The sequence below is a fragment of the Carassius gibelio genome, chromosome B12, assembly GCF_023724105.1.
Source record: "Carassius gibelio isolate Cgi1373 ecotype wild population from Czech Republic chromosome B12, carGib1.2-hapl.c, whole genome shotgun sequence".
NCBI classification, from domain to species: domain Eukaryota; kingdom Metazoa; phylum Chordata; class Actinopteri; order Cypriniformes; family Cyprinidae; genus Carassius; species Carassius gibelio.
In genome coordinates this window covers 2966448-2994345 of record NC_068407.1, presented here as the reverse complement: position 1 = coordinate 2994345, position 27898 = coordinate 2966448, and the positions used below count along the sequence as shown (strand labels likewise).

Below are 27898 nucleotides of genomic sequence, written 5' to 3'. Positions count from 1 at the left end.
TGCGTGCGTGCGTGCGTGCGTGTGTGTGTGTGTTTAAAGTTCTCCCTGCCCTCTTTCAGCGCTCGACCAACCGCGCGTCTCTCCACAGGTGATCGGTGTCTCTTCTCAACCAATGAACACGCAAAACCGATTAACCCTTTAGTGGTCCGACCAGATCTTTCCAGGGACTGAGCTGGACTTCGTCTTTAAAGAAACATTTGGCCGCTACTTTTGCCAACAGTCTCGACTTCGGTTTAATTCAGAGTGAAAGCGCAGCGGATGCGCGCGCGGTGCAGACGTCGGTGATCTTTACGCGCGGATTATCACATGATCTTCGGGTTTACGAAAACGGATTTTCTGATGCATTAATGATCCAGATTCCATTCCAAAAAAGATGATTGTAGAGTTGGACATGCGTTTGCTGAACGTCCTCTTTTCTCTTCACAGCTCCTTCGAGGGGCTTTGGGAGTCTGCTCTTGACGTGATGTTTGAGATTAATTGTCACCATCTCCCTGGTGGTGGAAAAACGGGTGAGTTACTGTTTCCAGATTATGTTTTTATAGACAACTTTTTTAATGATCAGATTGAAGCTATGGGATATTTTAGCGTTAGATTATGGTGTTGTCTGTGGTGGTCAAAAGCTATTGAGATGTTAATCCCTGGGCAGATCTAGTGGCCTGTCGTGTCTCTTCTGCCGTATTAAATATTCAATCTGTGTGAACAGGAACAGGAAAACCTTCAGTAATAGACTGAACACCACACACAACGTCTGCTTGTCTTTATTAAAGTGAACGCATTGCTGTTAAAAAAAGGGTTGTTCTTGAGTTGGTGCCAGTTTTTTTCCCTGTTGGGACCTCTGGAGCTGAACACAAATGGAGATTGTACTTTTTTCAGTGTTCATATATGCATAAAAAACAGAAGTGACAATGTGTTTTATAAATGTACTACTGCTAAAAATAGCTTAAACTAGCCAAAAAAACAAAACAAAAAAAAAAACGTTTTATTGTTCTTGTGCTGCTGTTGACAGGTTTTAAAGCTATTTTTCAGCTGGTCAGAGCTAGCCACCCAGCTAAACCAGCAGATGACCAGTTGAAACTAGTAAACCAGTGAAAGATGTTTGTTTTTAACTAGAACACATGAATTTCTGTGTTGCCTAAAAGAAAGGCTGGTTGTGTTGCATGCTTCTAAGTGTGCATTGTTTGGAGAGATGCATGTTATTTTTCACAATATATCGGTGTTTAATAGACATATGGTCTGGTGGTAGTTGAGGCCTTGAATAGGCTATGATCTCTCCGCCTTCACTGACGAATCACCCTGTAATTAAAAACTTGACAATATGAATAAGTCTGAACCTGTTCAGGTCCCTGGTGTTGTTTTGAAGCATTTTTTTTTTTTTTTTACAGTTCTGTCTTAATATAAAGTATGTCTGAAAAGCTATTAATACAACCTGTGTGTGTGTGTGTGTGTGTGTGTATATATATATATATATATATACACATATATTTTTATAATTTGTCAAGTGTTTTTCTTCTTCTTCTGGTATATATTAGAATTCATTGTATTAATTTATTTTTATTAAGAAGATAAAGAATAAAAATCAATTATGCCTTTATGGAAGCTTAATTGTGCATATTTATTTATTTTCCTTTTTTTTTTTTTTTTTTTGTCAATTTATGTTCAAATTTGCCCTGATATTACTGCTATACCAGCATTAAGATTGAACCCTGTGTGGTCATCAAATAGTCCTGACTAGGCTTTTTCTAACTAGCCTTTAGCTCGTATCTTTAAAACACTAGAACTTCATAAACTGTCCCTGCTGAATCTCTCTCTCTCTCTCTCTCTCTCTCTCTCTCTCTCTCTCTCTCTCTCTCTCTCTCTCTCTCTCTCTCTCTCTCTTAAACCGGTCTCCTTCCATACTTGTGATTTAAAAACTACCGACTTTAGTTTGCAGCCAAACCCTTACCCTTTAAAGGGGTGGTTTTTAGAGCAGGTTTTATGGTGCTATTATAAGAAATGACAGGGTGGGATTGCTAGAAGAAGCGTAGCAATATTGTTTCTTTACTTGTTATCCTCCTCAAACCTATAGTGAGAAAGAAAGAAAAAATAGTTTGGCCTTTCAAGTGACCTGCTTCTCAAACTGTGTCTCAGTTTCAAGTCCTCTTCCAGCTCAGAAGCCGTTTATGTTTATAATCTCATAGTTCAACAAGCACATGTTTTGTGGGGTGCAGTGTGTGACAGTATCCCATAGTTTATGACTGGTGAATACAAATACTGTTGAACTAAAAAAAACACTGCTGTATAGCTGAGGGTTATGATAAACTGTAAATATACCCCCCCCCCCCCCCCCCCCCCCATAAATAAATAGAATTTAAATAATACTCTCTCTCTCTCTATATATATATATATATATATATGTATGTGTGTGTGTGTGTGTGTGTGTGTGTGTGTGTGTGTGTGTGTGTGTGCATATGTATATATTATTTTTATTTATTTATTTTATTGGCTAAAAGCCAATGTGTTAACAACATGATTTTAATCTCCATTAAATGCTTGCTAAATTGTGCTGCATTTTGTACCTGTGTGTGTAAATTATATATTAGCCTACACTGAACGTATCCATTGTTCGACCTAAAAATAATTCCTTTGCTGAACTCCCTTATTTTGTGTAATTTAGTGTGGTGAATGTGTGGTATGTTCTGGGGCAAGACAACTTCATTAGCTTTAAAATATCTTCTTGTGCAGTGTTTGCAGTATTCTGGCAGAACAAAAAGGTGAAGTCACATTCAGTTTATTGGTGAATCTGGATTTGACCAAAAGAGGGCGCCGTGTCCTAACACAAGAGCCTGTAGCTGTCAGATTTTAAGATTTATTTTCTCAGAAGTGAGTTGTTGAATGTGCAAATAATATGATTTTGATGGAACAAAAATAAAACCAATTGACGTTGAATCCTACACCCAGTGTCTGATTAAAACATTTAAAATTAAATATTTTTTGTTATTTAGATTAATATATATATTTAACAGGCACGATATAACAAATTATTTAGGTTTTAAAGCGACATGAATGGATGGCAAAAAAAAGTAATCCTTAAAAATTTTAACTTTATATTACTTCGGCATGTGTGCGCGCATGTTTCGTGACCGCGCTCGCGTGCACGAGCCGCGCTGGAATGGCCGGGGAGCGCGTGCACGTGAGGGAGGAGGGGAGAACGCCGTCTGCTGAGGAGTTTTTAATGTCCGCCATGTTGAGAATGGCGCACTGAGGCGGCGAGAGAAAACACACACACCCGCCTCTGCTTCTCCTCGCTGGAGCTCCTCTAGCTCATTATCTGTTGTCATTCTCCGACTCCATCCACCCTCCTCCATGAGATCTGTTACGGTTTTATGGGTGATTGTGAGGGGATCGGATAGAATTATAGAGTAAAATGAGTAAACTGTCGTTCAGGGCGCGGGCGCTGGACGCTCTCAAACCGCTGCCCGTGTTCCGATGCGAGGATCTGCCAGACCTGCACGAGTACGCGTCCATCAACCGCACCGTGCCGCAGATGCCCACCGGTATGGAGAAGGACGAGGAATCGGTACGAATTTTACCATGCAACCGCCTGTTTTGTGCGATACAGATTTGTTTTTCTGTCAACCTGCGCACCTTTGGATGCAGCAAAATGGCCGACTCTGCGTGAAACGTTTTACACGGTATTTTGGAGCCGTTTTGCGGTGTGCACCGAATTTAACGTCAGGTTTATGCAGTTGGATTTATTTGATGGCTATTTGGGGTATGAAAGTCTGGTTTTATCAATCCGTTCGGACCCAAATCGTGCAGCAAAACACAAAAGGAGTCATGTGACCGCGGAGGAACCGACATTTTGTTGGAGTTAGTCCTGCAGTGGCGGCAAACGGCAGCCAGAGGGCGGTCACGGGAAATATCTGCTAATATTTGCGAGGAAGAGTTCGCCCCAAAATTTAAATTCTGTAACTTACTCCCCTTCATGTTGTTCAAGTTCTATGTGTCTGAATTTTTTCTTGGTCACTATTCACTTCAATGCTGTTTTCATACAACAGAAGTGAACGGTGACCGAGCTGTCATGTCCTGTGTGTGTCAAGAAATTGATTCATGCAGAGTTTAAACAACTTGAAGGTGGATAATGCCACAACTTCATATTTTTAGTCAATTATTCATTTTATATATTTATTTGAATACCCCACCCACACACACACCTGGAAATTAATAGGTGTTTCTAAGTAGAGAACCCACAAGGTGATGCTTGTGAAAATGTTTTATCGCCTAGACTTTGACTTTCGCTTTTTATGAATGTGGAGTTTCTACAGTTTAGTAAAAAAAACAATGTAATCATGAATGAAAGGGACATGAAGGTGCAGAAACCTTCGAGCCTTGGTCTAAAGGTGCAGAAACCTTCGAGAGCTGAGCTGAAGCCCTTGATGAGAACCTCTCATCTGAATTCTTATCAGGGCCCTTGAGCTGCTAGCGTTAATGACTGCTTTCCCATGCAATTTTATTCAGAATTTAGTCATTTCAGTTATGTAAGCGTCGTGCAAACATGTTAACTTTATTGCCTCAATCAAAATAATCCTATCTTGTATTATGAATCAAATTGACACCTGCAGATTTTAATTGGAATTTTCATCAACATCTTATTTTACAAACATTAGAAGAAATGGCCTATATTTAAAATTCATTGCATTCTTTTGCGTTTCTCTAAAGGACTTCAAGGAAAATTATTGCATTGAGTGAATATCTTTAATAATTCCAGAAGAGATTGCTCTTGGTTTATAGTTTGTGCTGTTTTTATTTATTTTTTATTCGTTTTAACCAGAGCTCTAGAAAATGTGCATGCAAACATGGTCAATGACAGCAGCAAGTCAAGTGTCTTGTTCTCTCTCGTGGAGGTTCACGAGTGGTGCTTGTTTACGGTTTGAGCCCGTTCTTATTAAAACTGTGTGCAGTGTTTGAAGAAATCCATTTATGCAAGACTTATTAATAGAAATTCAGTGTGAGCCTGAGTCCCCTGTGAAAGTGAAGCATGCATGCTTGAGGCGAATTTTACGGCTGAGTCTTTTCACTCGTATCCTCTTATTGAAGTGAAGCCTGGTTTTAAGTGTGACCATCGTAGTTCCTTCCTAAATATCAGTTACTGCATTTACCACCAAACGGATCTGGTGTAGAAGAAAATTGAAGAATCTGTTCAATGTTGCATTTAAAGTTCACATTTTGTAGAAGGTTGAATTGAATGCATTTTCTTGGAAAGATGGGAACAAAGTCGCTTGGTTTTGTTTTGGTGTCATTTTTGCTGGATGTTTGCAGCACAGGGTTGTCAGATGGCTGCAGGCGGTGTTTCCCGTAATCAAAAATTTAAGTCAAATGTTGTGACTGTCACATTTCTCTGGCAGAAAAGGACTAGGATGTGGATAACTGGTTAAAGCTCTGATACACCGTTTATTTGGATTGTGCGCCAGTGGTTAAACGTTTTGTCATCTATAATGGTGGTTTAGTTCAGGGGTCAAAAGTTTTCCAGTTCCCCATAGATCTTTTTCAAGCCCTGACACAAGCTCTATAATGATATAATGCATATGTACTGTTTGGTCTTCTATTTTTGTATCTGCCTTATCTTTACTTATGAATCTATTCTCTAAGAGAAGAAAACAGTACTGAATGGTGAAATTAAGTGCAAGGCGTCCTTTCTGAACCGCGTGGGAACTCTCTGTGACCACAAATAACTCCATAATCGTGCTTTCATTGGTGAGTGTACTGATATGCTGCATTTTCAAAGGTTACAGAGTAAATCGTTTATTAGTTGAGTTCCTTTCAATCTTCTAAAAACATTCTGTACAGAATAGGTTTAAAATAAGCATGGGAAATTCATTTATATTGGCTGTTTGAGGATGCTAATTTCCAGTATTTTGAAATGATTTATGAGCTCAAATTTTGCGTTCCAATTTTAGAGGTTATACTTCATGTAATGGGCGACTGTTGGTCTCCAAATTAAGTTATAAAAATTTAGTGTACACACATGTTGTAATGCACTTATTAGCTTAAGAAGCACAATGTGGATTTGACATTTTAAAAGTTATTTTATAATGGAGGACACGAGTGGTGTGGCGCGATACAACAAAATACTATAGAATAAATTTTAATCAGTCGGCACTGGATGCAGCACTACACGACATAACAAATCGTTTTAAGTGGAGCCAGGCGAAAGTATAAATTCCTCGTCTGCACACGCTCTTTAAAATCGTAATTGTTGCCACATTATTGTTGACATCTTTCATTTATCACGATCTCATTTGTACTTGGCCAGTTTGGAGAAACTAAGCCTCGCTAAACCTGACCAGCCAGGCGTTTGCGATCACAGACACTTGTAAAATCGTGGATGGGGGACATGAATGGAGATGTCACCAGATCGGTGATGTAGTACCGTAATTCCTCAAATAAAAACCGGTAGTCAAATAAACGCTGGGCCTCTTATACTGGCAGGGGTCGTGGTCAACACGGACAAATAAAGGCCAAGGGAAAATTTGTGCAGCAGAGCCAGATAACGAATGATTTGAGAACCGAGGAGCTAATGATACTGCGCATGCGTGATTCAGCATGAAGCAGACTGACACAGAGCGTGTTTGAACCGAACTGATTCTTTTGGTGATTGATTCTGAACTGATTCTGTGCTGATGTTATGATCTCGGTCCACTGGAACGCTATCGCTTTTAATTTAAAACAGGTTATTTAAAACAATTATTTATCAAACCGATGGAATTAGAGAAAAAGGCCTGCCTGTAATAAAAGCATGTTACCTTCTGCAGTTCAGGTAAATAAAGGCTTTTATTTGAGGAATTACGATATTTGGTTTCCCAACAAGGTCCATCGCACAACACCATTAATTTACGGAATGCATTAACTGTATTTCCCTGGTCTCAGACCTGCCAATCTAAAGGAAATGCGGTGTATGGCGTAATTTGTAAATTGTAAAACAATTTGCGACTGTTACTGTTATTACACTTGTATACAAAACAAGTGTGCATAGTTCATGACGTCACATGTACTGGTGACGCAGTTGTCATGGCCATCGTCACAGCCCTAGTGCTCAAGAGCCCTTTTATTTTTATTTTTGGATATATTGTCACCACCTGAAATCCATTACACCATGGAAGTAAAATGGATTGTAAATGCTGGAACATGTTGTCTTTAACCAAGTTGCTCTAGGGAGATCTTCCCTCTAATAAGTGTTCAGCAAGTTGCTTTGGAAAAATGTATGTACTAAATGACACCTTATGTCACCTGATCCTGGATCAGCCAGACCAACAAACGCTCTTATATGCACACAGAGATTTGATAATCCTGGGTTTGTGGGTTTGGGTTTCATGCGGAGTTGTTTCTGTAGAAATAATGGTGTTTAGGAAGTGGTAGCAATGTGTTAGGAAGTAGACAGATTCTGCTTTATGGTTTATATCATATTATTATTTAAAAATGTGTATTGTGTTGCAGACTTCTAGTTTATATCACCTTGTTGAAATTTAACTGAAATGTCATGAAACCATCAAACTGGTCCTTTATAATGCATTACTATAAAAAATAGACTGTTATATACTGCTCAGATGTCATCTTTCTACATTATGAGTAAATCAATCACTTATGCGAGCAAATCTTAACTCTGGGTGTTTAAATGATGTCTAATATTAGCCAATGGCTAAAAAAATTCTAAGATTTTGCTCGCCAGTGTGTGCCAAACACTTTGAGCGCTTCAGAGTCTCTCTCTCCATCAATCGGTCTTTTCCAGTTCATTTGAATGAATGTGCAATGCAACTATATTTGACATATTGTAAACTTGACGTATTGTAAACTAGTGTAAACTCATCGTTGCTTTGTCTCACACACACGCAGGGAGAGAGAGAGAATTGACGTGCTACATGTAAACGATATTCTTTGATGTATTTTCCTGTCAAAATAATGGCGTTTCCTTGGACTTTTCAGCTTTTAAGAACTTCTGGGTTTTCCGGTAGTGGGCAATCTCATTGGCTGACGCTCCTCTGTTGTCGTCCCTGTTTTGATTTAGCAAATCAGTTCGAGTGTACGCACATAACCTGATTAATATTCATGAATCCAGCAGCTCATTAATCTTCAGTAATCCTTGGTGTGTTTTATAGTTCTTATTAGTAGAATTTGTATCATCTTATCAGTATTTTTGTTAGGTTTATTTTTATTTTATTTTTTCACAGAAACACTGAATGACCAAAAAGCACCACCATCAGTCTAGTTAAAATGAGTAATATGCATTCTAAAATGGTTTAACGTTTATTTATAATTACTAAAGTTCTATAATTAAATAATACTGGAATATTATAATGCTTGACAGACTGATACTGTTGAGAGTTGTTCTTTCAGATATTTAAAAAACTGTGCAGTTTTACAAGCCATGTATGTATGTATGTATGTATGTATAATATAAAAATTATATCTCAATCTGGCGAGTAAACGAAAAACATACACTAGCCAGTGGCGATTCAATTGCTAAGGTGTCCGTAGAGGATTGGATGTCAACTTCAATCATTCAAAACCAATCAAATAAGATTAGTCATATTCCCAAATATTATTGTCAGCCGAACACCTTTGACCTTTGAAGTAGGCCTACTCCCTGAATTTAAGTTAATATTAAGTAATTTATCAAATCCATGTGTGCTCCGTTCTCTGTTTAGTGGTCAATTGACATGAAATAAATACAATTAAAATTTTAGCAATTTTTTTTTATTTTACAGTTCACTTATCAGTGCACAGTTTCCCCCCCCCCCCCCCCCCTTCGTTAGAGTGTCAAATGCAGATTTCTACATAGTTTTGTAATAGTAAAAAAAAGCTTGAATTTCTATAAAAAAAAAAATCTGAATCACTGTTTATCTTGATCTGATATGTTGATCACTTTTTCACACTAGCATGGTATATTGAGAAAAAGTGAAAGATAGAAAAAACCTAGTGATGTGACATACAGCCAAGTATGGTGACCCATACTCAGAATTTGTGCTCTGCATTTAACCCATCCGAAGTGCAGACACACAGAGCAGTGAACACACACACACACACACCCAGAACAGTGGGCAGCCATTTATGCTGCGGTGCCCGCGAGCAGTTGGGGGTCCAGTGCCTCGCTCAAGGGCACCTAAGTCATGGTATTGCAGTCTCGAACCCTCAACCATTGGGTTAAGTCAAACTCCCTAACCACTAGGCCACGACTTCCTGACTGTATAAAGCTGTGCATCCTGCAATTATTGACAAGGATGCAGAGACACAAAAAAAAGAGAAAAAAAATTTAGTTGGAGGAATACAAAATATGATCGTCTGAATTCCTAATTCAGTATTTGGCCATGAGATCTTGGTAGGAGATACGTGGAGATCGTTTTTACTTTCAAAGCTTTTTTTTTTTTCTTTTTTTGTGATTGGTTTTTCACCCTTCATCTGTTTGTAATTCTGATCCTTTGAGGTCAGTGTTGGGGTCAACCTCAGCGATGGGAGCATTTGCTATCCGAAGGTTATTCAGAGGACTGTGCCAAAGGAAGTCTGGCTTTTGTCTGCTGATAATTGCCTCCTTGCATAAGACCTTTTGAGTGAGGGATCGCAGCTGAGTCATTTAAGATGAGGGGTGTGTGTGTGAGTGTGTGAGTGAGGGAGAGTGTTTGGGTTATAGAAAGTGTTTTTAACGACTGCTGGAAAAAACAATATCTTAATGTTTAAGTAAATGTGTTTTTGTTAATTTATTTTTGCTCATTGCTATTACATCACATACTTTATCTCCCAAGTTTGTTTGCGGTCCCCTGGTGAAATGTTTCAGGCTATCGTGTGTAATGTTTTTTATTAACTTATGCCAAGTGTAATCATTTCAGCTGAGCTCCTAGGGTGCCTGACGTCAGCCGAGCTGGGCAAAGGATTTGGACATTTTTGGAGTTCTGTTACGCTTTGTTGATTTCAGGTTTTTCATTTCCCAACATGGTGTATATATTTGGAAGATGTGCTCTCTTTTATGTTTTAGAATTGGTTTGTATTGTTTTATGCTGTTTATGTGGCCTGTTTATTTGAAGAGGTTTTTGAAAACCTGTTCAGGTCACTTCATTAAAATGGTTTGTGTTCTCTCTCTGAAACCACAGCTCCTGTTTTGTGGGCAGATCTATATCAGAGATTCACAGGGAAGGTAAAGAAAAGCAAGAAAGTGTTGCGTAATTGTAAACGCGGTGTGGTTTTTGTTGTAATAGAGTGTGAGATTGCTCAAAGCCTAATTTAGTTTTGTTTAGGGACTCTTGCACCGTCCATTCACCACTGCTTATTGTAGAAATGGGGCTTCTGGGAGAAAATTAGCCAAGGCTGATCATTGCAGCATTTTTTTTTTTTTTTTTACCATATTCATGGAAGAAAATTATGCTATCCATTGTTTGCAATCAAGCTACAGTCTTAAGGAATCAAAACACTGATATTTTGAGTTCTATCCCAAGCTACTTCTACACGTTGTCAAGTGTTTTGTAAATATCTTGGTAAATGTTCTGTTATTCTTTTACGTTATATTGGCAAGTGATTTGTTCTGTTGATTTGAATCTTTCAATGATTTATTGCATGCAGTCGAGGATAAAGTAGTTTGGAATATGGCTGGATACAGTTTGCAAAGTGTTTATAAACAACAATTTAGAGTATTGCAGAATGTTGATGTAAATGGTGTCATTTTCTTTTTCAGTTTGTTGTATTACAAAATTCCAAATGGATTCGCTAAATGAATAATTTTATTTTAAATGGATGGTTCACTCCAGAATGGAAATTTATTCAGCCCTACTCGCCCCCCACTAGTATAAGTTTCTTTCTTTCACTGGACACAAGATATTTAGAAAAATGTTTGTAACCGAACAGTTGTTGGTAGCCATTGATTTGCATAGTATTTTTCCCATACCATTTGAAGTCAGAGTTGGCAACTGTTTGTTGTGTTAGTAAATTACAAAAGAAATATATTTGATGAGCTATCCCTGTAAGACTCTCTTTTTGGTTCAGCATGATTCATACTTTGTGTATGGAAATGTATACTGAAGCATGTGTCACTTTCTAGGAGCACCATCTCCAGAGGGCGATTTCCGCCCATCATGTGTATGGAGAGAAGAGGGATAACATGGTGATTCCCGTCCCAGAGGCCAAGAGCAACATCACCTACTATGACTCGCTCTACCCCGGAGACTTCAAGATGCCAAAGCAGCTCATTCACATACAGCGTGAGTACACATCTTAATGAGTTAGTTTTTCTTTAATGAAGCAGTATTTTAGGTGGGGTTGTTATTGAGGACAGGTATTGTAGCGTTTGAATGTAAGTGATTGAGACTTTTGTTACTGACATCTGTCTGCCAGTTCCTGAACAGCAGGTGTTTAGGTTTTATTTATTTTTTTGTTCTTCGAGTGTTTGTGGATCGCAGGCTCTGCCATCTGCCACGTCCTGCACTTTGGGGTGCTTTGACTTCATCTGGTTGTTAAGATGTCCGCAGAACACCCCTTTCCTTCAAAGATTGTGTAATGTGTTTGTGAAAACTTTTTGAGCATCATCTGCCAACTGCAGGTGATTTAAGAAAATAAAGGCCATAGATATTTATTCTATTAATCATCATTTCTAAAAAAAAAATAATAATTTGTTCACATGATGATACAATCGTTGGTCTCCGTCTCTGTTAAAGTTTAAAGGGATACCCCAACCCAAAAAAAAAAATTTGGTCATTAATCACTTTACCCCATGTTGTCCCAAACCAGTAAAAGCTTAGTTCATCTTTGGGATATTTGATTATTTGAATATTCCTGGGTTGGGTTGGCATTCATTTTTAAATTGAGATCAGAATAATCTTTTATTTTATTTTTTTTGAACACCTGGTATCTCCTGCGAAACGGTCTTCATTCGCACTTGAATATAGCCGCTATCAGGCTGAATGGATTGAAGGACTGTCAGGTACGGTTACAGTTGAATTTCCACGTGATTCTGTTACAGCGCGGCACGATTACAAACCGTTCTCGACATTAGACCAGAGCAGTGAGTTGACATTAATTTAATCGGTGATGGTCAGGCTGTTATTCTTAAATTGATTTTGTGTGTATGCATGTATGTATGCATGTATGTATGTATGTATAAAATATTTTTTATTGCAGTTCATACAAAATTTATTGGTTTTTACACTTATTTGGTTTAATGTGTTTTTGTTTTTATTGGTGCTGTCAAATGTAGAAATTACAGATTTGTATATCTCAATTCAGCCAAAAATAGTGAGACCATTTTAGTCACATTTGCGACTGAAAAGTACAGCATGCAACTGTGAAAAAATATTCAGGAGCACCAGTGCAACTGACTCAATCAGCATATGCTTTTGTGTTCAAAGGAGCTTGGAAGGTTTCTGACGTACTTCTAACGTGTTTCTGCAGTGTTGAGTAATGCATTATAGATGTATCCTCTCAAAGTGTAGAGAGGGAGTAAATAAGAGACTGTGCAGTGATTTAAAATGGAGCTTTGTGAGATTGCAATGAACTAAGATGAGTGACCACTTTTGATTTAAGGGAGTTTGCAATTTGTTATATTGATTTAATACAACAATTCATCAAACAAGAAGTATATTTTAAGTGACTGACTTTATCTGACTAAAGCACTGTTGCCTGATTTTGTTTCATTTCGTCAACGAAAATAGTTTCAAAGTAACAGCTGAGCTGCTGTGCATCTCTATTCAAACACACCAATGTTTCATTGAATAAACTTGCATTTTGAAACTAATCTAGTGAGTCAGTGATTCAAATACCCATTCATAAAGACACTACCTTTACATTGTCATTTAGCAGACGCTTCTATCCAAAGCGACTTACAAATGAGGACAGTGGAAGCAATCAAAAACAACGAGCGCAATGATATATAAGAGCTATAAAAAGTCTCACACTAGAACCACAAAAAGTCACTTGCTTCCATCTTAAATGAATCAGCCGTTCAAATGAATTAATGCAGTGATAAAATCAGCCGCCACCTACTGGCAGTTTTTGTTTCATCTTCAAAGTATCTTTTCTGTTTAAATGGCTTACTATTTCTACATTCAGTTTTATAACATTAACCTCTTTTTTCTTTTTTTATAATTGCACTCATGTAATTCCTGGCTATTTCCTGTGTGTGTGTTTTAGGGGTAGAGAGAGTGAAAGGTTGAGTTAAGTGAGTATGGCGGCCCCTGGGTTGTCTGTAATAGGAGCAGGAGGTGTCCTGCTGTCAAAGAGTGTCTGAACAAACTCGCTCTCGTGCGTGCGCGCTCACACACACACACACACGCATACACCAGACGAGAGGGGAAGTGAGGATGAGGCAGTGGGAACTGTAGTGGGAACACTGTTCAAATGGGGGAGTGTTTAAGAGACATCTCTTGGGATCTCTGAAATACACATGATGGACAAGATGTGTTTTTCCATCGAGTTTTCATTGATTTATTGTTCTTAAGCTCCAGTATATACCAGACTGTGTCTAAAAGGTCTCCTAAATGGGGTTTATTTTGGACAAAAGCTAAGTTGTATATGCCATTTAGAAGCTGGTAAATCTGAAATCGATGCCACCATAATAATAGACTATAATGCAACAAAGTGGTAGCCCATTTAGAAAATTAAATGGTGTCTGTGAAAGGTTGTACAGAAGATCAATTACAAATTATTAGAAACCTCATGTGACTTATTTTTTTCAGATGCTTTGCTGCAAGACTAACTTTAATGCTAATGTTTTTAATGTTTTCATTTTTGGTTTTATTATTTATTTTAATGTAGTTCGAGTAAATCTAGTTGTATGTAGCGGTCGACCGATATTGGATTTCTCAGCCGCTCCAGCAACAGCTGCAACCTTAAACAATCGGCATGAATTTTTGCGGTCAACCATTAGTGATGTGTGTCATGCACTAGCGTGGTTTCCACAGGATTTTGTGAGGCTTGTGGTGCCAGGTGACGTCGCGCACATTAATTTGCATATTTATAATGCTGTTGCATAAAGTTTGCACTCAGACAAGTTTGTCACTTCAGATCAAGTGTTGCCGCACAAGAATATTTCGATCGCCCCCCCCAGGTGACTGGATGCAGTATAGGTCATAAACCCCGCCATCTCCATGTAATCTATTGGGAGGCGAGACAAACTAAATAACCAAATTACACTTCAAATCATTTTTTTCCAAGGATTGTCATTTTAGGTAGTTATTAGCATGCTGATGTATGTTCAAGTGTTCATTAAGTTTGCTTAAAATAAGTTATTTAATGCTTTAAAAGGGGGTGTGGTGTCATGATTGTAAGCTTGTGATTGGGTCTGTGAGAGTTTGGGTGGGACTTTGATTGAGCTGCTCCAATGACTCGTGCTCCAAATGACGTCATTTTTGTAAGATGACAGCGGCCATACTGGGAATGTTTTGGCTTCTTTTCTATAGTGCAAGGAAAAGTCTTTTTTACAGTCTATACTTCAGAACTGTTCTACTCTCTGAACTGTCACATACTGTAATACAACTGAATTCCCAGTAACCTGTTACCATTTATATTTTCTGTCGTCATAAAACAAGTATAAATATTGACTAAACACTATCCATTAATACTACATATTAACCAGGAGTCACTCTCACTAAACTGCTTTAAAAATGCTGTAAGTTTTTGACACTGCCAAAGCATAAAAATAGCATATGTTTGCAGATATTTAGGAAACATGCTAATTTAACCTTCCAAGGAGGTTTAGGAACATCGATCTATCGTAAACCTCTTAGCAGAAATACTATCCTCAGAGCAAATAGCCATCACCCTAAACAACTTATTAAAAATATTCCTATTGGCCAATTTTTACGGCTTAGAAGAAATTGTAGTAACGATGCCGAGTTTGAGCGCGGAGCAGTAGAAATGATGGAACGCTTTCATAATGGGGGCTATACTGAAAACGACATCTCCGCAGCTTATGAACGAGCTAGATCGACGCAACGATCAAATCTCTTGATTAAAACCAAACACGTCTCTAGACGAGTTTTCTCTTTTGAAAATGTGCATTACGGGCCAGAATGTCTGTGTTTGTTTTGGTTTGTGAAACCCGTTCACTGCCAGCTTACCCAATTGTATTTCGGCACCCCGAGTTGCAAGTTGGTGGAAATCACAGTGGATTTAATTTCTTCATCATCAAGTGCACTCATTCCCATTGGTTTTCATCAATATGGCAACCTGCGTGTGTCAAGCCTTAGGAGGAGGGTCCGGGTGATTTAAAAACCCTCTCCAATACTTTGAATTTGGACTGGAAGTCAATCTTGCATACAGCACCTTTAAATCCTGATTTTAGGCAACACTTGTGACTTCTATTACAGTTAAAAATTGTGGGAAATACTAGGGTTTTGACCTGACTGAAACCTATTCATCATAACTCAGAAGCAACCAGCCAATGAGATTGAGCAAAACCGCACCTTTATTAAACCTTGTCAGAATGATGAAAAGTGGCTATATTGTCAGACCTGGGACTTGCTGCAAACTTCTAAATGAAAAACTAATATCTGAAAAGAGTCCTAAGCTTTCTTCAAGTGTGTTTAACCTCCACTGCTGCTTTCCACAGCTTTCAGTCTGGATGCGGAGCAGCCGGACTACGATCTGGACTCGGAGGATGAGGCTTTCGTGAATAAGCTGAAAAAGAAGCTGGAGGTGGAGGCCCTGCAGTTCGAGGAGATGATTGACAGATTGGAGAAAGGCAGCGGACAGCAGGTTATTAAAAAGATTCACCGCTTACAATGTGAACTGCAGAGTAAAAAACCTGGGATTTCAGTCAGTGATGCTCGAAACTTGAAATTGAAAGCTGAAGTGATTCTGCTAAACCTTTCCCTCGGAATTAAGGATGTCACTGTGTGGATCCTTAAATCCCACAAACCAGGAGTTATAAAGTTTAAATTGGTAATTGACTGATGCAGATATCTCGAGCAGTTGAATGATGAACAGCTGTCTGCCACAATGCTGATGGACCGTTTGATAATACATTAATAGTACATCTTTACCTTGAACAAGATATATATAATGTTAGAAAAGATTTCCATTTCAAATAAACGCGGTTCTTCATGCTCCGTATTCATCTAATAATAAAAAAAAAATGCATCATGGTTTGCACAAAAATATATTTTTCATTAGTTAATGTTTCAAATCCGCATATTAGAATTATTTCTGAAGGATCATGTGACACTGGTGACAGAAGTAATGATGAAAATTCAGCTAGAACATTACTGAAATAAAATGCATTTTGCAATATATTCAAATAGAAGTTATTTTAAAGTGTAATAATCATACTTGGTGAGCATAAGAAACGTAAAAAAAAAATATATATATATATATTAGGGTTGCACGATGTGTCGTTTAAGCATCGATATCGCGATGTACGAATCCACAATTGTCACATCGCAGGATGTTCGATGTAGGCTGTCATAGTTGATCCGTCATTCATTGAAATAAGAAACATTACACGGGCCAGCTGCTCCCCGGCCTTGAAGAATGTGATTTGCGGATTAATTGAAAAGCTTAACCATCATAGAGTGAAAGTTTATCATTGACAGGACTGAAAAACACATGCAAGTTTAACAGGGCAGAGAGAGAGGGAGAGAGCGCGCGAGAGAGACTGGGAGACAGAGAGCGCGCGAGAGAGACTTATGAATATATATGTATTTTTGTTTTGTTTGTTTCTATTCTGCTATGTACAATGCTTTGGCAATATGTACCTTTGTATGTCATGGCAAAAAAGCAATATGAATTGAATTGAGAGAGAGACCAAGAGAGAGCGAGCCGTTTTCAAACAACACGAGCGCTGTCTTGCTCTCTCTCCCTCGTGCATAATTAATCAATTGACACGATGGTGTCGATGTTTAAATCATTTAAAATGAGAATGTAAGTGTGATTACCCCATTTTTGTTTGTAGTAAAAAATATCGCAATATATATCGAAGAAAAATACAATATCGCCATGTCATTTTTTTCACCAATATCATGCAACCTATATATATATATATAATTTTTTTTGTGTGTAAAATATAGATATTTTATTGTTGCTATTATTACTACTATTAATAATAATATCTTTGTTTGTTTCCCATTTCTCTCTGTACCACAGCTGGTGACCCTACAGGAAGCAAAGCTTTTACTGAAGGAGGACGATGATCTTATCAGGGAGGTGTTTGAATACTGGAGCAGGAAGCGGAAACTTTGTAAAAATGTGTCCCTCATCCCAAACATCAAGCAGGAAAAGCGGGATGGTTCCAGTACCAATGACCCCTATGTGGCCTTCAGGCGCAGGACTGAGAAGATGCAGACGAGAAAGGTGAGCAGTTCTGGACGGAGCCATGGCCCTATCAGTGTTGGTTTCCTAATGCTTTAAAGTGTCAGGAAACTCCAACTTTTTGAAGTTTGTCTCATTATGACTTGCAGGAGTTTGTACTAAACAATCACCGGTTTAGTTTATGATTGTCCTTCTGTGTGGTCTTTGCTGCCCAACAAACTGTAGCATTATTAGATGACTTTTAGTTTTGACCATTGCTGAACTAAAAAAGAAAAACACAATTTCATAGTTCATTACGTCTAATAGTGATTATTAAATACTCTTATGGTGTATAATTAGGAATCATTCCTCTGCTTGTTATAAAAGGTTTGTCAAGCATGAAAGATAAAGGGGGTGGGAGTTTCCTTAAATTACAAATAGCATTGTTCATTTTATGCTTAATAAATGGGTGCCAGAGTAGCATTTGCATAATCATGAAAACAAAAGTCTGTGGCATTTACGAAGGGATATAGGTTTGAGTCTATACCACATCCTGTTTTTGTTTACAAGATGAATTGCTTGAAAATATAAAGCAGGTTTTTTTTCAATTTGACAAATATGAAGTTTATGTGATTTTGTGCGCAAACCTGTATTTTGATGTGGTATAAAAAAAAAAATTAAAAAAAATTGCATCAACAACAGCAATTTTTTTTTGTTACAACTGCAGTTCGACATTAATCAAATTAGTTAAAAGTTAAAAGCCAAAAACATTTGTGTAACAATATTCCCTTTGTAATCATCGGGAAGAAGGAGGCGGGAACCGGCGCACAATCAAAAAGCATTTTAATATTCAAAAATAAACAAAACAGCGCGTCAGCCCCTCACGGCGACTGACGCGCACAAATAAAAGCCAAAACATAAAATAATGTCCCAGGCCTGGTCCTCTCTCGTCCTTCACTATAGTTGCTCCAGTTTTATATCCTTCCATCTCCTACGTGGGACTCGATACTGGCGGTGGGGCGCAGGTGTAGCTCATCTCCAATCACTACACCTGGCCTCACTCCTCGTTCCCACGCCTCTCGGCCCTGCCCCACTCGCCACAATTTGGTCTCCCTTTGTTCTTGTATTGTCATTAAGGCTTTTAATCCTGACCACTAAATGATGGTTAAGTAATAATGAAGTTCACTAATGCTGTCATTCTCCAGAACCGTAAGAATGACGAGGCGTCCTATGAGAAGATGCTCAAACTAAGAAGGGACCTGAGTCGAGCCGTCACTATCCTGGAGATGATCAAGAAACGAGAAAAAAGCAAACGAGAGCTGCTTCATCTCACACTGGAGGTTGTGGAGAAGAGGTACGTAGACTCCCTTTCACAAATGTTTTTATTTTCAGTGGTGTATCTGCGTGTGTTTATTATAATGAATATACACGATCCAGCTTTACTTTGCATTTTAATATGCATAACCTGCTTGACTGCAGGATTTTCTTAATTGCTTTTGTAATTGTGTTATACTGTGTGCGTGTTCATGCATATTGAGAATGGGTCATGTATTTTTAATTGGCTTAGGCATCATTGCATACCCTAATTAAGGGGCTCGTTTTATATAGCTGAATGAGTAATTGGGGTTCACCCTGTTTGTTCATAAAAGCCACGTGTTCAAGCTCCATTATTCATTTGTCAGTTTTAATCAGTATGTTACATTGGGTCATTTGTGTGTACACGTAAATAAACCTTTCAGTGAGATTACAAATAGTTTATATATATATATTATAATTTTTTTGTATTAACCAGTTGCTTCCTCCTTAAATATCCATGCTTTTGCTTCAGGAACGCCATGCCGGACTTTGGTTCTGAGGTGATGGCAGAAGCACTTGCTATGGCAAAACCTGTTTACAAGATTCCCATAATACCCTTCTCCAGCAGCAGTCAGTACCGCCACCAGGACCACATAGACTTCAAAGACTACAAAACCAGGGTGGGTACAGTTTACCCTACTGCTGTGTTCCTGATCTTATTGGGAACAATTGACAAAATTACAGTAACATTGCTTTTTCGCCTGATATCATTGATCCCTCACATTGGGGCAGTAAAATGGGTTTTGAATGTTCTATGTTCCATTGCACTGGGTCAATATTGCATTGTTAAAAGAAAAGTTTAAATATACAAGTCACATCAATGTATGATGTATTATAAACACCATGCCTAAATAGATTTAAAGCAAAATTGAAACTACCTGATGGTTAAACTTAAATCCATATGTACAGTTCTGTGCAAAAGTCTTCAGCCACTAGTATTTTCAGCAACAAAAAATGGTTTTAATAATAGTAATTCCTTACATTTATATAGCACTTTTTTGGGCACTCAAAGTGCTTTTCATTAAAGGGGGGGGGGGTCTCCTCAACCACCACTTCAGTCAGTTATTTCTGTTTTGCTGTAGTGCGTCAGTGGTAAGTATCAGTTTACATTTCCAAACATTAGATTGAAGTGTCTTGGAGACATTGGCACAGTTCTTCTGGATTGGGTCTTTCTCAGTTTGTTTCTTCATGTTATTCCAGACAGACTGATGATGATCAGATCAGATCTCTGTCTGGAGCACTGGCTGCTGTCAGTTCTCATTGGATTATTACAAATAATGGCAAAAATAATGTTTGGAAATGTAAACTGATATTTACTTCAAGTATTTATGACTTAATACCACTTTTTGTTGATAAATACTAGTGACCCAAGACTTTTTCACTATACTGTATGCGCTAGGCACATGTTTTGCTGGCTTGTCATTAATTACATAATATAATGACTAAATGTATAATGCTTTGAAAATAAGTCGCAGCACATTTCAGGTGATAAACATGACTTGTATTCTGGAAAATACAGTACATATAAGTGCATCTATCCCTCTCTTTCAGCCTGAAAAGATGGAGGTGGTCAGAACAAAGAGGAAGTATGAGAAGAAGCCCAAAATCACACCTCTCTCCACCCCATTGCACACTGGCCCCTCCCTGTTTAACCCCAAAGACCTCAACCAGTACGACTTCCCCAGCTCTGATGACGAGCCCTTTTCACAGGTACACATGCAGGGCGTTTGCTTGACCGGATATAGTCACTGTTTGAAGGAAAAGTTTTGAATTACTTTAAAACAACTAAACTGGCTTCATTTGAGCACAGAGCTACAATATCATTCCAAAGTTTGAGAATCCAATAACAATATCACGCTCTTATGCTTACTAACACTGTTGTATTTACATTGCGAAATGTTGATACATTTTAAAGTAACTTTTTTTGTTTTTATATATTATTTTTCCATAATTTGTTCCTGTGAAGCAAAGCTCTTCAGTGTCACATGATCCTGCTCAAGAAAAAAAAATATTTGTCACTTTTGATCAATTTAATGCATCTTCACTGAATGAAAGCATTAATTGACGTAAATACTCTGACCCCGAACATTTGAATACTAGTACACAGAGACTGCACACTTTACATTTAAATTAATTCGATTTTATAATGTTATTTTGCCAACTTTAGACTTCAGTGTTCATGAAATACGTGCATAACAGACTTCCTGTTCCTGTTGCAGATACATTCTGGTTCATCAGAGGCCGAGGAAGAGAACGAGCCCGATGGAGCGTTTGCCTTCAGGCGGAAAGCAGGATGTGTTTATCACGCTGTAGGTGTCGATCGCTGACCTACTATCTCATACCTTGCACTTCCTTTGATACACATCCTTTCATCGTTTCCTCTTTCCTCTCCACGTCAGCATATCCTGACATTACAGCGGTTTCAAATCTCTTGAGAGGCTAGTTCTGCAGCAGTACCTTTTAAGATGTCTGTTAATTATTTGTATGATTGACAAATAAGTATCCAGTACTTTCACAGAGTCACAGCCCATTGTTCCCTGTATTTCATTTACCCTTTTCTCTGTATTTTAAGTTCCATGTACAATTCTGTCACATTCTCATTTAGTTTGTGTTGTTCCTACAGCCCCGTTTGGATCAGAGCGGCGACTGGCCCTGGTCTGGAGACACAGAAGGAGGGTCATGTGACCCGCGGTTTCGTTACTCCCTCACCACTCTCACCATCCCCCGCCGCTGTGTCGGGTTGGCACGGCGTCGGCTGGGACGGGGCGGCAGGTGAGTCAAGTCCATCTCATGCCCACTGACTTCTTGAATTGTACTTTGTGTTTATTTAATCACATTTAACCTGTTCCTCAGGTTTCTTCTGGACCGAGCTTATTCGGATTTAAATGGAGTATTCCAAAGTCTAGACACTGATTCTGAGCCGGACTTCTCCTTCCCTGCTTCCCCTCTCCACCCGGAAACCACTTCCCAGACCATTCCCTCATCCTCTTTATCACAGTCCTCATCCTCCTCTTCCTCTCATACCACGTATTCAGACCTGAGGCACATCCTCCGAAATATCAAAGCGTGCCGCTGGAGGCACTTTAAACCACGGACGCTAACCAGCCAATCAGGTGCAGGGGATGCGCTGTCACGGAGAACGTTTAGGGGGTTGATGAGGGGCGGTGCAGGGCCGGGTGGCAGGACACTGGGCAGAACAGCAAGCATGGGACCACCAGCAGTAGGTGAGTGGACTTGAGCAAGTTTTAAACACGTTTGATTTGTGCCTGTTCAGAGGAAAACGTTTGGTCATCAGCGGCTTAGAACAATGTTTTCAGAGTGTTTTGTTCACATTGATGCAAAAGCATGACTGAGCTTTTTGCAGAACCAGACACAATAACATTAAGTTCTTGATTTTAACAGAGCCACAGAGTCTATGAATGTCTGCCAAAACTTGACCAGTGAATAATTTCATATTAGAAAATATTTAAATGAGGACAAATCGATTGCATCTTTGGGCTCGTCGTTGACAAAGGAAAGCAATAAACCAGGAGAAGCAAATGTTCATCAGTAGCACAGCTGCAGCTTTTCATCGAATCTCATTAAATGCGTCCAGCCTTAAATGAAACTCGTTCAGAGCTCAGCGTTTGCAAATGATGCAGTCTATTCTCCTGTTTCCAGTTTTTAATATCATCTACATGGCTGCATCTCGCTTGTTTTCCTCTTTTTGATGAGAAACTTTTATAATGCTGTTGTTTCAGTAACTAAAAAGGTCTGGATTACATTTAGAGAATATATTGATTTGATTGGTTTATTCTTAGCTAGTTTGAATGGAAAGCACACTAAAATGGACCCTTAAATGGACCCTGAGGACATAAATAGATGAACTTCTCCAAAACTGCTCTAGGAATCATTTAATGAGCATTTTACCATTTCATTTAAGTAAATAAAAGCCTCTTATCACACAGGAATGTAAAGGTATTCATGGAAACCAGTCAAAATAAGTTTGGATTCGCTTGTGCCAGAAGACACTGTGCCAGAAATATTGTTCAGTAGAATGTACATAATACTATTAGTACTACTAGTAAATTATTACAACTTAAATTAAGGAATAAATATGTATTCCATGTTTTAATATTAAATCGCATTTGTTTGCAAAAATGTTTTGTTTTAATAATTAAAAGATAAATGAAATGAATGTGATATGCCTTCATTTGATAACCATAAAAAAATGAAATGCACAAAAAAAGGCTATTTTAAGAATAAACTTCAATAGTTGTTTTTTTTTTGTTTTTGTTTTTTTTTGTTTTGTCCTCACCCCCATAAAAAGCTGTAAACCTATGGGAAACACTAGGTGTTTCTCAATGTCAAGGAAGGATCCCCGGAAGCCAGTATTTCGAGGATGCTACGTCATCGACATCCGTCGAAGGACTGTTCCAATGTCGAGGATCCTCTGATCCTCTGAGTCCTTCGTTCGAAGAATATCCCATACACAGGAAAGGATGCACATGTGTATCCTTCGCGTTCTCAAATCACCCACAATCCAATGCGTGCAGCTTTGCTATCTAGTTCAAAAATGAAAAAAATATCGAACGTTAGCGTAGTCGGAGTGTTAACGGTTTTTATTTACGTTACCAAACATTTGTGTTAACTGTAGTAAATATAAGTAAAGTTTCACATTTAAATGCCAGTACAAATTACCACCGTATTGATATTGTAAATTATACAAATATAAATGGTTAAATGAACCGGACCTGTCATTTAACAATTGGTTGCGTCATCGGCATTTCTTTTATAAATAACTAGTTAAGTTGTCCAAAGTAATTTAATGATACCATTCACAACATTATTCAAACGGACATTTTCACTGACATAGTGACGCAATTACGTGCACTTGCTAGCCGGTTCCATTTAAGTGTTCTCCGTATGCGAAAGAGGAGTCTCACCTAGCCTCTGAAGGAAATGACTTGGAAGGATCAGTCCTGCCAAGGAAGTATCCTTGACATTGAGAAATGCCTACTGTGATGCATAACACCCAACTGTTACAAATTTTTTTGTGTTCTTTAAGATTTTTGGTTTCTTTCATTGATCAAGAAATGCTGTGAAGTTGACTCTGTGTCGGATGTATAATATTTCTGTTTTGTGTTCCAGCGTTCACGGCTGAGCAGTATCAGCAGCATCAAGAACAACTGGCCCTCATGCAGAAACAGCAGCTGGAGCAGATACAACAACAGGCCAATGACACCGGCTCGAGTCAGGTGTGTAACGGAGACACACAAGTGTCACTCGTGTCTTCAAGTCTGATGGCTTGTGTAACACTCTCCTGCTGTGTCCTCAGTCTCTTGTGTCCAAGACGGTGGACTCAGTCAGTGCCCAGTTTGCCGCCTCTGCACTCATGACCTCTGACCAGCTTTTGACCCTAAAGGTCAAAGAAGATGGTGTAGGAGGTGGAGTTAACGGAGTCGTCCAAGCTTCAGGTTTGTGTTCAGGACAAGCTAAATCTTTTGAGTTCTGTCTCTTGAGTCCTGTAGTAAAACTGTTTTCAACTATTTATTGTTTGCTTTAAAGGAGTTTACAAGGGATTGAGCGTCTCTGCCACATCCTCTAGCCAACCAACATTGACTGCTACCCCGCCCACCTTCCTGTCCTCCACTAGCAACTCCAACACAAGCTCCGCCCACACGGTCCACAACCCTATAGGTAATCATGGTAACAACACAGCCAGCTCCACCTCTCAGGTCCTGATCGGCAACAACCTACGACTCAGTGTCACCACGCCCTCTATCGCCAGTCTCAATGCCCGTCACCTTCCCAGAAGTCTCAGCAACGTGCCACCCACTGCCTTGAAGCTCACCGCCAGCAACTGTCAGCTCCCCAAAGTCAACACTGGGTAAACGATTTATATATAAAGTGTGAAGTTAGTAACAACCAGTATGGCTGGGCATTTCGGCAAAAAAAATTTAATCTTGAATTGCATGTTTTTTCCTATTGCACTGCCCGCTTCATCTTTCACATCAGCAAAAAAGTGGCTTCTGTGTGAAAGTCACCTAGTAATATGAACAAGTCACATGTAAGCGGTAAATCATTTAAAACGACATGCGGTTGGATCATTCTTTTCTCTTTACCGTCATCACCGGCATATTGTCAAAGTGTCTAATTCTAACATTTGGTTATATTTATTTTCAAAATTGTGATTCTTTGATTTAAAAAAAAAAAAATACATTAAAATCTATAAAATCAGAAAAATTGCCCAGCCCTACATTCTGCAGCTTTTATTTTTGTTTGTTTGCAAATAGTTGCTTTTATAACACTAAAAATCCAGCTTTTTGTTTGGAAATATTTTTATTTTTAGCAAACCAAAATAATCTAGTACTTCAAAATTTGTTTGCACATTTTCTGTATTTAGCCAACAGTGGCAATCTGTTGTTTTGTTTTTTGTTTTATTGCATACATTTAGTTTGCAATCAGCATCATTTTTGTTTGCATCATGTTATAACAATACAGAATATTTTGAGTTTTTTTTTTTTTTTTTTTTTTTTTACACTCTGACCCTGGACCACAAAAGCAGTCTTAAGTCTCTGGGGTATATTTGTAGCAATAGCCAAAAAAAAACATTGCATGGGTCAAAATTGATTTTTCTTTCATGCCAAAAATCATTAGAATGTTAAGTAAAGCTAATGTTCCATGGAGATATTTAGTAAATTTCCTACTGTGAATATCAAAACTAAATTCTTGTTTAGTAATATGGACTGCTAAGATTTCATTAGGACAACTTTAAATGCGATTTTCTCAATATTTAGATATATTTTGCACCCTCAGATTCAAGATTTTCAAATATTGTCCGATCAATGGAAAGCTTATTTATTCAGCTTTCAGATAATGAATAAATCTCAATTTTGAATAATTAACAAGACTGGTTTTATGGTCAATGTTAACACATTTAGTACAAAGCTTTAATCAAGCTTTGTTTTGTGTAAAAAAAAATAATAATAATAATAATAATAATAAAATAATAATCATAGCATTAAATTGTATTTTAACAGTAACTGTCCAGTGTTTTTGCAAGTTTTGCTATATTCAGCAAACGATAAGCAGTGACAATCAAGTACTGTTTTTAATTGTTTGGGTTTTTTTCTCGCAAATATTTAGTTTCTACAAACAACATGCAGCTTTTTTTGCAATGTTTTTAAACCACATTTAGCAACCGTAACATTAAGTGTTAACTGTATTTAGTGACAGTAAATTAATTCATATTTGGCAAATAGTAATAGTAGCAGTGTATTTTGTGTGTATGCTTTGGTTTTGCAAATATTCTGTTACAACAATAACTATCCAGGTCTTAAAAAAAAAGACTTAAAAGCATGAAAAATGACTTCAGACTCCACCTCGGTGTAAGATTTAAGTCTTTTTAAATTTGATTAGATATTAATGAAAAATAATGCAAGAAAATTATAAATCTGCTCACTGAAAAAATTGTAAAAAAAAAAAATCATTGTTCACAAAAATCTAAACATCTGTGGTTGCTTTACTGCTCTCTCATCATTGCATGCACCTGAATGTGCAGTGTTGGAAACGTTGCATGAGTTGTGCAAGTATATACAAGTCACTTTCTATGGGATTGTTTCTCAGGTTACTGATCCGTTACATGTTTGTTTACAGGGAGAATCGCGAGCAGGAAAAGCAGTCCCTCAACAGTATAGCAGAGAACACAGTGGCCATGGAGGTGACGTAGTGACCGCTGCCTGGGCGTCCTTTTTTTCTTCTGGTGCTGTGCACCAATTGGGTTCGAGGAAGCAAAAGGACAGCAGGTTTCCACAGCGACTGTCTTAACGTGTGACAGAAAATCTCATCTCTTGTTTCTTTATTTTTGCCCCTGTGACTTTTTTTTTATTTTTTTTAAATATACTTTGTTTCAGTTAAGAGAAGTGATGTCAATTATGAATATGGCTAATATTTGATGTACAGAAACTACATATTTGTAAAATCCCACCACCATCATCACCCTTGTATATACGCTACTTGAATACAGAACTGTTGAGTTGATGTTTTGCACTTGGGGAATCAAAAAGAGTAAATGGTGAATGAGGGGGAGTGTGTGAGGTAAACGTCGAGTGTGTGAATAGTCATGTGCATGGTGAGGAAACCTGCTGTTCTACCTATTTATTGTGCTGTGTTTACAATGATTTTCTTTTCTTTTTTTGTTGGTTATTTTCTTTTATTTCGTACACTGTGTCCCTCAGTTGTTTCCTGTGGTGTTGTAAGTGTTTAGGTAGCTGCCAGTTCCTAAATTTCCCCGTTTTCGCGTTCAACGGATTGAACATTGATGGTATCATGCCATTTTTTTTTTTTTCCTACGTTTTTTTTATTTATCATTATTCTTATTCATTTTCCCCTCCTCTTCTGTGAGGAATGGGACGTGTTGGGGTTCGATGCCCTTTAGGTTCAGGGGTTAATGGGAGGGAAAAATTCAGGGGGTTGGTTATAGGAATCTTCCATTTGTTATCATCCCAAAAATAACAAATTCAAACAAGGGATGAAGTCTTCACTTTGGGAGCTTCCAATGCTTCCAGTCAACTAAGCACTATGGTTTTTTTGTTGTTGTTTTTTTTTATATATATATATTGCTGCTTTTTGTATAAATTCAATTTGTTTTTTCATATGATGGAAACTGTTTGGTTTGTCCCCGTTTTTATATTATAGTTATTTTTGTATCTTGTTTTGCATTTCTATTTGTTAGTTTTTCTTTTCTTTTTTTTTTTTCTTTCCTGTTCTTGTGGTGAAGCGTATTTAGCGCTTTGTTAACAGAAGACTTCATATTTTTTTGTTGCTGAACGTCACGCGCAACAGCCGATAAACGCCCATCCAAGTCATCATTCCGGTTTAATGTCATCATCCAATACCAAGAAGCAGAAAACAAGCGGATGTCAAATGAACGTCATCTCCTTGGCCTTCTTCTCTAAACGCATTAATCCAGCAGACTCTGGACTACTTCAAGGCCTGAAAAAAACCCACAAGTTAAAGGTTGTGCCTTCCTTTGGGAATGTCCTGCTCAGTCTCTTCTGTGAAGAGGATGCTCCGGCTCAAGACCGCGGTCCTGCGGTACACACTTGTGCGGAGCTGGGATCTCCGATGCCCAGTCCACTGGCTGAACTGAATCATCCTCCTCCAGGGGTTTTCTAGTCTGATCTGGATGGAGGCAAAAAAAATATAAAGAAAAAATATTGAATAAGAAAAAAAAAAAAAAAGATATGTGACAATTCAAACATGAATCAGACAATAAAGCCCAGGTTATTATATGTGAACTAATGAGTTGAGTTTTTATTGT

The 27898-nt window shown here is 38.1% G+C and overlaps 1 protein-coding gene across 2 annotated transcripts; it reads left to right on the top strand.

Annotated features, from left to right (window-relative positions):
* Positions 1 to 160: 160 nt before the first annotated feature.
* LOC127969199 (enhancer of polycomb homolog 1) lies at positions 161 to 27875 on the top strand. 2 transcript variants are annotated; one of them, XM_052571001.1, is made up of 14 exons: positions 161 to 509; positions 11060 to 11219; positions 15563 to 15708; positions 17095 to 17301; positions 18444 to 18592; positions 19067 to 19214; positions 20146 to 20304; positions 20814 to 20903; positions 21218 to 21366; positions 21448 to 21818; positions 23725 to 23831; positions 23912 to 24050; positions 24142 to 24463; positions 26233 to 27875. In XM_052571001.1, the coding sequence occupies exons 2-14, from the start codon at positions 11120 to 11122 to the stop codon at positions 26303 to 26305; spliced, it is 2160 nt and encodes a 719-aa protein (XP_052426961.1). In that variant the 5' UTR covers positions 161 to 509; positions 11060 to 11119; the 3' UTR covers positions 26306 to 27875. The 2 variants fall into 2 exon arrangements, with proteins under 2 accessions (XP_052426961.1, XP_052426960.1); XM_052571000.1 differs by lacking the exon at positions 161 to 509 and adding an exon at positions 3175 to 3556.
* The last annotated feature ends 23 nt before the right edge of the window (positions 27876 to 27898 follow it).